Source organism: Myotis davidii, unplaced genomic scaffold (assembly GCF_000327345.1).
Source record: "Myotis davidii unplaced genomic scaffold, ASM32734v1 scaffold710, whole genome shotgun sequence".
In the NCBI taxonomy this organism is placed as follows: Eukaryota; Metazoa; Chordata; class Mammalia; order Chiroptera; family Vespertilionidae; genus Myotis; species Myotis davidii.
In genome coordinates, this window is record NW_006284328.1 from 849,348 (window position 1) to 859,574 (window position 10,227).

Genomic DNA, 10,227 nt, shown 5'->3' on the forward strand with positions numbered 1-10,227 from the left:
TGTTTTTCAATATGTAGTACAATATATAGGTTTATAGGAGTGGAGTTTCTTATGAGACCCCTTTACCTATCAAATCTACCACCTATCAGGGGTCCTCAAACTTTTTAAACAGGGAACCAGTTCACTGTCCCTCAGACTGTTGGTTGGCAGGACTGTAGTTTTTTTAAAAAAACTGTGAACAAATTCCTATGCACGCTGCACATATCTTTTTTTGAAGTAAAAAAACAAAATGGGAACAAATACAATATTTGTATTTGCATGTGGTTCACAGGCCACAGTTTGAGGACCCCTGACCTAATTCCTAGTGTTTTCTCTTTCTCAAAGATGAGAAAAACTAGATTTATTGTCTATATTCCAGGATTTTGGGTAGAAATGTTGGGCTTTAAAAAGTCCAGATAGCCCTGACTGGTTTGGCTCAGTTGATGGAGCATCAGCCTGTGCACGGAAGGGTCCAAGATTCAATTCAGTTAAGGGCATGTACCTTGGTTGCAGGCTCCTCCCCAGCCCGGGCTGGTCGGGATGCATGCAGAAGGCAACCAATGCATGTGTTTCTCCCACACTAATGTTTCTCTCTGTCTTTCCCTCTTTCTTCCACTATCTCTAAAAGATCAATGGAAAAATATCCTTGGGTGAGGATTAACACACAAAAAAAGAAAGAAAATGAACTGGATGTTAATAAACACTGGCTTTATAATCATTCAAAGTGTGTATATATTTTCTTGGGACACACTATATATTTACTAAGAGCCACCATTTAGGCTACAATACTGTTATAGACATGTTTCCTATCTGAAGAAACTCCTATAATAAGAACTACTTACTTACCATTTAATATTTGCCACACACTGAGCTAGTATTTTATACATGTTTGCAAGAAACCAGCAAAGTAGATCTTGTTTATGTCACAGATGAGGAAGCCTGGAAGAAAATTTAAGTGACTTGAGCCAGGCCATAGAGAAAGAAGGTGATGTTGACAAGACTCAACTGAGGGCCGGTTCCAAAGCCTATGTTCTTTGCATGGCATTACACAACCTCAAAACATTCCTACCAGAAGTGCAGTAGAAAAGAGAAGACTGAAAGACACTTAAAATAGAAGGCAATACAAGATCAATGTCAGAGTGCTGTGTGAGGGAACCTGAGAAGAAGGGTCATTCTGGTCAGAGTGACCAAGAAAGACATCCAAGAAAAGTTGGGTTTCCCGGAAGGGTGAGATTGCAGTCGGTGGAGATGTGGGGCTGGGCAGGGAGATAGAGGTCGTCCACAAACAGCGCTTAGAACTCTGGTGACAGGACGTTCTAATTCTGACTGGTTCTATCATTCACCACCTGCAGCCCTAGGGCAAGTCACTGAAACCGCCTACACCTCACTTTCTTCATCAGCAAAATGGGGTAATAGCAATAATTCCTCCTGGAGTTGGTATAAGGGTTAGGAAATAATCTATGTAGAGTATTTAGTATAATGCCTAGTACATAGTAAACCACAAACAAACAGCAAAATGTACATGCATTGAATGAATGGCAAATAGTTCAGATAGGCCTCCAATCCTCTTAAAATGAGAAATATGGTAAAAATGATAAAATTGAGGCCAAGATTGAGAACCTAGTTAATATACGCTTAAAAGTTGGTCTCCATTTAGCAGGCAATATGGTTCACTTATCTTCATTATAATGGTTGCACTTTACTGATTTTTACAATAATGTGCAGGAACTCTCATCTCTTTAATTGTAAAATACACAGCACATATATAGCAAAGTTGTATATATAGCATGTCAAAATTTATCAAATATATTTCTTAAACATGTGCTGTTTCCTGGCTGGTGTTGGTCAGTGGTTAAAGCAGCAGCCTATACACAGAAGGGTCATGAGTTCAATTCCCAGTCAAGGGTCAGGGCATGTATGGGGTTGCAGGTTCTATCCCAATCCTGGGGGGGATGGGAGGGAGGCAACCAATCGATAAGTCTCTCTCACATCATCATTTCTCTCTCTCTCTCTCTCCCTCCCCCACCCCTTACTCCCTCCCACTCTCTCTAAAAATAAAACAATGGAAAAAATATCCTCTGGTGAGGATTAACAACCGAAAAAAAAAAGTGCTGTTTTGCTGTTTATTATGTCAGTTAAACCTCAATAAGGCTTTTAAAATTACAATAAAAGTTTAGTAATTCATGTAATTGTTAACAATATAAAATTGTTATTAATATATAATTCTCATTAGGAACATAAATACATATTAATAAAATAAAAACATGAATGCATATATTAAATCCTAGCTCTAAAAAATTTATGACAGGTGATTAAATAAAAATGTATATGAAAGCTGGTAAAACTTTGATGTGAAGGACATTTTTAAAAAATAGGGATATACCCACATTCACGGCAGTATTATTTGCAATTGCCAAAAGGTGGAAGCAACCCAGTGTCTCCTGATGAATACACAAAACGTAGTTCTGACAAATGCTACATGGATAAACCTTGAAGACATTATAGTAAGTGAAATTAGCCAATCACAAAAGGACAAATACTATATCCTTCCACTTACAGGATGTACCTAAAGTAGTCAAATAGAGACTGAGTCATGAGATGGGAGGGCTGGGGAAGAGATATTGTTTAATGGGTACAGAGTTTCAACTTTGCAAGATGAAAAGAGTTCTCAGGGTAGATGGTAGTGATGGCTGCACAACATGAATGTACTACATGCCACTGACCTGTACACTTAAGAATAGTTAAGATGGTAAATTTTATATGCTGTGTATTTTACAATTAAAGAGATGAGAGTTCCTACACATTATTGTAAAAATCAGTAAAGGTATTATTTTTGGCATTAAAAAAACTTTTTAAGTGTTCTCATTATTTATATTTAAAACAAACAATTTCTGAGGTAAGTTTCCCAGATTCCCCAAAAGGCCAATTCAATAGCTGACACCAGGTTAAAACTTTCACTTGAATTTCATTAGGAGTAGAAATCTACATATTGACTTTTTCCCTGCGACGTGACCTAATATTTTCCTAATGAAGCCCTTAGGAAGCATTTTCCCAGGAAGAAAACCTGTCTCTGTAAAGAGAACCTACAGATGCCACTGACAGCCCACGTGCATCTGGAGCAAACTGGAAGTTTATGAGTCAGGGGCTGGGCACCTACTGATTTTGAAAGGGTGTGGACCCTACCTATCAGGGCCAGATCAGACTCTGCAAACTTCATAGCAGAGAAACAATCAGGGCTTGTCCAGGCTTTCCACCTGTGTGGTGTGTGTCAATGTGGCCGTCACTAACCACCTGATGGGCTTCTCCAGGAGAAATTTCAGTCCTCATTTCCCAAGAGAATGCCTGACATTAGGAAAGCTGAGCACTCCTCAGGACACTGTTTCTACTCATTGCTGCTTGTACAGCAGACAGCATCCCCAGCTCCTTGCCCACCACCTTCCTCCAGGGTCCTTCAACGCTGAGACAGAGAACACTTGAATTTTTCCAAGAGCTTCATTTTCTTCCAGGAATTCACCTGCCTGCAGACTCCTGTTTTCCCTGAGCAAGGGGAGAGGAGCCTTCAATCAGCTCACAGGAAGATGACAGCATCTGCGTGGGGACTCCAATGAGATATTTTACCGTAGCTTTTCACAAACTGATTATATTTAAAGCTCCCTTGGGGGGTGGGGGCTGGGAGGAAAGAAGCTCCGGAGAAGACCTTCACTGACACGAGTGAAGAACCGCTCAGATCTCCCAAGGGAGCGAGTTGTTTAAATACCAGCAATCCACATTCCCAAATGCCTGTGCACACACAATATGTCTAGTTTTAAATTTCATCCCCTGCTCCGAAAGGGTCCTGAAAGAGTTAAATTGTTCCAGGCAAAGGCCTGAGGCTTTTCTATCAAAATGCTCCAGATGGAAATTACAAAATTTCACTTCTCAGCTCCATGGTGCGGTGCGCACCCACTGTTCTTCTAAGACATAAAAAAAAAAAAAAAAAAAAAAAAAAAAAGACAAGACCCCTAATGTTCTGCAGAGAGAGAATTTGACTGCTCAGCACAGTACCACTCCGTTTCGGATTATTTCTCCTGGAATATTTGCATGAACTGTCAATCTCAAGCCTTTCTGGGGACTGTAAAAACTCAAGGTATGGAGGGGGTAAAGGAATGAGAGTCTTGAATAAAGACAAGACAATGGCTGGGACTGTATGCAGTGATATGAACCCACCCAGATTATTGCCTCTGGAACCATGCACCTTACCCCCTTCCACTGCTCCAATCCCCAAAGAGGCTAATAGGCTAGAGGCCATGAATCTGACCAGGGCTGTCAGGAATTTGCAGAGATTCATGTATGTGAAAGAGCTTTGTAAATTGGAAAGAATCACGTAAAAGCACCAAGAATATTATTGCTCTCAAGTCAGACATTGAGAGGCATGAACTTTCAAAGGAATCCGAACACCCACAACCAGAAACAATGATGGTTTTTAAGAAGGCGGCTACGAGGCAGACTGACCGAGAAGGCAAGCCCCTCAGAAAAGCAGATGGGACAGGGTTAGGCCTGCAGCCTCAGAAGTCCTTTAGGGGACATGCAAGCAAGTGGTTTAAAGGGAGGCAAAATCGTGAGATAGACTGGGTCCCAAAAGTCCATTTAGAGTTCACTTGATTCAAACCATTCTGATTGAAAAGCAGGACCCAGGACTGTGGTCAGATACATAGATGCCAACAATTAGACAGTGTACCTCTTTGTTTTGTAGGTCCAGAACAGCGATTTTTCAACCGGTGTGCCGCAGCACACTGGTGTGGCACAAGAATTTTTAAAGCAAGCAATACCTAACTATTTAGTCAGGGGCACTGACTTCTTTTCCCTTAGATTGTCAAATTAAGAAATAACAACAGCCAACAGAATAATAGCCATCCGGTGTGCATGAATGAAAATTACACTTTTTTTGTTTTGTCAGATTGGCAAAAGAATATATATATTTTTGGTGTGCCACAGAATTTTAGTAATTAGTTATGTGTGCCATGGGATGAAAAAGGTTGAAAATGGCTGGTCCTAGAGGGTTTAAGTAACTGGCCCAAGGTACATTTGGCTATTATGGGAGAAATTAACGAGAACTCAAGTTTCATTCCTATCATTTAACAGCAGGCCCTTTGGGAATGCATAGGCAAACAGGTCAACAAGAGGAAAGGTTAGCTAACAGAAAGCAGACTGTGCTATTGCTAAGCACTTCCTTACAAGTGCCAGAGACTGTGCTAAATGAGTTTTATGTACTATCTCATAGAATCCTAATAACGACCTTAGCAAATACACATTATTTTCCAAATTAGGAAACTGAGGCTCAGGCAAGTCATGCAACTGGCCCAAGGTGCAAGGCAAGCGAGTGGCAGAACTGAGATTTAACCTGGATCCCTTAGACCCGGGGTGGGCAAACTTTTTGACTCGAGGGCCACAATGGGTTCTTAACCTGGACCGGGGGGCCGGAACAAAAGCATGGATGGAGTGTTTGTGTGAACTAATATAAATTCAAAGTAAACATCATTACATAAAAGGGTACGGTCTTTTTTCATTAGTTTTATTCATTTCAAACGGGCCGGATTCGACCCGCGGGCCGTAGTTTGCCCACGGCTGCCTTAGACTCAAAAACTTGTGATCTTAACCACCACACCAAAATAGCAATTTTCTTTATTATGTTGGCATCTCTAAGAGAAGTAAGACTGGCAGCGCTATGAGTCCCAGGAAAGTCATATTCTGATAAGGGCTTCTAGCTAATGGGGGGAGAGGAGCTAACCCAGAACCCACATCCTTTGTCTCCAAGATCGATGCTCTTCCATGGAGAACAAGGGCTCTAGAATGTAAGCTCCAAATGGGAGGAGATTTTGGCTTGTTGACTGCTACATGGCCACTCCCAGAACACATGGAAGGCGCTCAATAAATAGGTGATGAATAAAGGAATGGAGTCAATCTGCTGGGTGACCTTGGGAGTCGGGGAGCTTGTTGTCCTCGCTAAACCTGTTTCTTCGTGCAACAAATAGAGAATGAAATAATATCCACCTCCAGAGTTGATATGAGAATTAAATGAGACAATTCTTATACAGCACTTGTGACAGGCTGGAATATACTGAGCACCCAAAACGTAATCTATTATTATCATATTATTACTATTACTCACTGACAAATTTTGACTTCCTGAGATTTCACACACACCCCCTACAGTGGTCAGATAATGTTTCATAGTAAATATGAATATAATAAAATAAAGAAGTAGGAGTTGGTAACCTGCTTCTAGTTTCAAATCTGCCACTGCCTAGCTGCATGACCTTGGACAAGCCTCTTAATTTTTCTATCCTCGTCTCAGCTATAAAATGAGGGACTAAAACATTCAAATCAGTTTCATAAGCATTTATTGGGCACCTTCTCTGAATGAGACATCATGCTCAGCCACCTATAAAATCTATGAATAGTGTCGATGAGAAAATATCAGAGCAAAGCAAAGCAGTCCCCTGCTTGTGGCAAGGTGAAGGAGAAATCCCAAATAGCCAACTTCATTACATCACCTCAAGAAGCAACGTTGGTATATACACAAAGTGTTTAATTTTGAGACATTCGTGAGAAATCCTTCACCATTAAGGAATCAGCAGATACAGTTCTATTAACACCTATCAACCCTGAACCTTCCAAAAAATAAACATGTAAAATCATTTTGCCCCTTAGTCAAACGGCATGCTTCTGGAGAGAAATCTGTTAAAGTCAAAGTTATTCACGCTCCCTATGGCAACAGTTAAGAAGAGGATGTGTAAAAAAAGAAGTAAAAAAGAATGACATATCTGGTTAAAACTGCAGGGGCGAAGGGTGGGGGGTGGGAGGGAATTCCAGAAGCAGAATGCAGTGCATCTGGACAGGACATGAAGGTAGTGGCCTATTGTTTACAAAAACAGGCTTGGGTTATGAACAGGGACAAGAGGCCAAGACCTCAATTACCATTCACAACCACACCTCTCCCAATCTCAATTCAACTGAAGCTATCCATCAGTCAACTCCCCCATCTTCTGTCATAAACCCACCAATATTTGCAGCCAAATGGAGAGAAGGTCTCTCAGGGTACCTCCAGCATTGACCAAGCTGATGACATGAAGAAGATCCCACAGGCACAATGGGGACTTCAAACTACCTCCAACCTTCTGAGGTATTAGACAGCTGCCCATTTCAAACTCTTCGCTCTACCCCACCCCAGGCAATCATTGGAGGGGAGACATGGCCCTTTCCAAGTCTTCTATGACAGGAAAAGGTCTCCTTGAATTGGTGCAGGGAAAGGCGGGGACTCTGAAACAAAGGAAAACCCAGAGCTCCAACCATGTGGTGGAACATTCAAGGCCACCCACCTCTCCCATCCCCAGCTGAGGAGGTCTCAATGGGCTGGAGCCACATGGCTCTTCCCAGTCACCAGCCAGGAAGGGACAGGGCCTTGCACCAACACATGCTGGGGCCCCTAATCAGGGGGAAACACCTCCTAGAGGAATTGCTGGTTTCAAAAAGAAAAAGGGCTTTGATTCACAACCACACCTCTCCCAATCCACGTCCACTAGATGTGAAGACAGGTCCTTTGGTTTCTTCAGATCCACATTTCGCTTTACCCTTCATATTTTTGCAGATAAGTGGGTCATTAAAAGCATGTATTTCAGAGCAGAGGGTGACCATGCAGAAAATTAAACAATTATGTCTTCCCATCCTCCAGAATCAGCACCACCCAGCAAGCCTAACACCCCAACTCCATTCAGGTTTAGGCGAGGGCGGAGACGGAGTGTGGGTGACCTTATTCTTCTGTTCTCTGATCTGTGGCTGAATGCAGGGCAACCAGAGACCACGCAGGCACAAGGTGCATCCAAAGTGGCTACCGACTCTGTGTCTGATGCCATAGCTAATGTCTCGTTTGGATAGAGTACATCAGAAAAAAACCCACCTCGCTCAGGGCTCTCCAAAAGATACACATTCTCAAGGTTGCCTTTCTCTGCCTGGCCTCAACTCCAACCTCGGCAATAAATTCCCTAACACCTGTCAGATTTCAGTAGTCCTTCAAGAAACCTGACCCAGACAACCAGAGGCAAATTGCCGCCTTTCTCTCTCCAAGAACCTCCCGCCCCTCCCCCCACCCTTTCCAGCTTGGGAGAAAGGGCTGACAAAAAAAAGGGCCAGCTCTACAAGAACAAACCCTGAAGCCCACCCTGAAAATCCCTTTCCTGAGCCTGTAGCCCCTGGCACTGCCCATCTCTCAGAGGCTCAGATCCACCTATGAAACCACCTCTGGGGTCGGCCTGCCCCCACCTGCTCCACCCAAAGAAACGAACCTCCTGCAAATCAGGGTGGAAATCCATTGCCTCAATGGCCAACCCAGCATATGCATTACGCTATTTTTCCAAGCCCTTACCTTTGACCTGAGTATCGTACTCTGCTATGATCTCCTTATCCTTTTTGAATTTGGCCGGAGACGTCATGTTTTCCTTCTTTCTTCCAAATTCGAATTGTGAATTGATAGATCCACGGGAAAAATCCAACCACCTAAATCAATACCTCCAAGACCGCGTCTCCTGAAGGCAGAAGGGGCCCACCGCGGTGGTCTCCAGCGCTCCGGGGAGCGCGGGCTGCGGGCTAGGCAGGCAGCTACGGCGGGCACATGCAGACGGTGGGCTCTGGGGCCGGGCGCGGGAGGGGCTGGTTCCTGTGCTAGAGCCCGAGCCGCAGGCTCAGCATTAGCCAGGAGAACTGCAGCGCCCGGAGGTTGGCCTGGGGTCTGACATCAACGACACAGGCAGCGAGTGCAAGTCCATCCGCACAACATGGTGTGAGGGGTGCGGGGGTGTGGACGCGCCCAGCAGAGTCCCCAGGAGGGAGTGGGTGCGTATCGGGGTGCCGGTTGGAGGACTGGGCGTGCTTCGCGGTTTTTTGTTGCACAGGCTCGAAGATGCTGCAAATCAAATCCCAAACGGGAGCCGCAGCAGCACGGACTGGATCGGAAGTCGTTTGCTCCGGTTCACTTGCCTGTAAATGCAGGGATCAGGGGAGGGGGTGATCAGCTCCAGAGCAGATTCTAATCGCTGCGGGGGTGGGGTCGAGGGCGACACTCCCAGCCCGGCCCAGGCCCATTCATCTCCGACCAACGCCGCCCGGCCAGGAGAGCTCGGCCAGGCGACGTGGGGAGGAAGGAAGCTCCCTCCGGATTTTGTTTTAAGGCTGCAAGAGAACACTTTGGAGCAGCCGCCTGCGCAGGCTCCGGGTGGGGACTGCGGCGGGAACGCGGGGCTCCGGGCGGGGACTGCGGCACCTCGGCGGCCTCCCGAACCCCAGCAGCGCTGGGCAGCGGCCAGCCGGAGGGAGCCCTCCCTGCCCAGCCTCCGCCGCGGCCCCTGACCCCCAGCGGGGCAACTCCCTGGACATCAAAGGGGATCAAAGCCGTGAAGGGACAAGCCACCCGGGCACAACTTTTCTTCCCCTGCCGCCCCTCCTCCCAGTTGTTTTGTTTTTGGTTACTAGCTTCCCTTGGCAGCGAAAGGTTGGGGGGGCGGGGGTGGATCTGCAGGAAAAAGCCTGCTCGGCAAGGGACACAGGGACACATCCAGGAAAACAATGTGGTCGGCAGAAGCAGGAAACGGGTTAGAGGCGAGGGTCGGGCTCGGGAAAATCGGGAGGCGGGGGGAGGGGGGCGGAAGGCAGCCGTTGCCTGCCCCACGCCAGGGATGAGAGCGACTCTAAATGCCATCGCCAACATTTTTTGTCACCCAAGCCCAGAGATCCCGGCTGGGGGCGGGGGCGGGGGGGAGGAGGAATCCCGCTGGCGTCTCCCGCTGCCCGCGCCCCGGAGAAAGGGCCTCACGGAGCGAGGAAGAGGGAGCAGAGGCGGCAAGGGGGTTCCGGCGGGCAGGAAGCGGGAGGGGAGGAGAGGTGGGGTCCCGAGGCTGCACGGGAGCCGAGGGTAACGAGAGCCGCCGCACACGCTTGGAGAAAGGACGGGGAGAGGGGACGGGGAGGGGTGCCTTAAAAGTGAGGGGGGAATTCGGAGTCTATCGTGGCCCGCGATGTTCCATGAAGCGCAGGGATGTTAGCAACTTGGGGGACCCACTTCTGGGGTCTAGGGACCCAAGTGCGAAGAGGAGCCACTGGGGCGGGCCGGGGGGGCTGGGACCCGGGAAGGGCCCCGGAAGCAGGGCGGAACACCCCTTCTGGGTGCAGGGCTTGGAGACAGAGTTGGGGGGCCGCGGATGGTGACGGGTGCTGCCA

At 46.5% G+C, this 10,227-nt stretch overlaps 1 protein-coding gene across 1 annotated transcript in view; it reads right to left on the bottom strand.

The window, feature by feature from the left end:
• The window catches only part of SRGAP2 (SLIT-ROBO Rho GTPase activating protein 2), a 244,821-nt gene that overhangs the window by 234,314 nt on the left and 280 nt on the right, over positions 1-10,227 (bottom strand). Inside the window, exon 2 of the mRNA XM_015569435.1 lies at positions 8,381-8,991. Within this exon, the coding sequence (XP_015424921.1) occupies positions 8,381-8,447 (67 nt within the window). The 5' untranslated portion in view covers positions 8,448-8,991. The remainder of the gene's footprint in view (positions 1-8,380; positions 8,992-10,227) is intronic.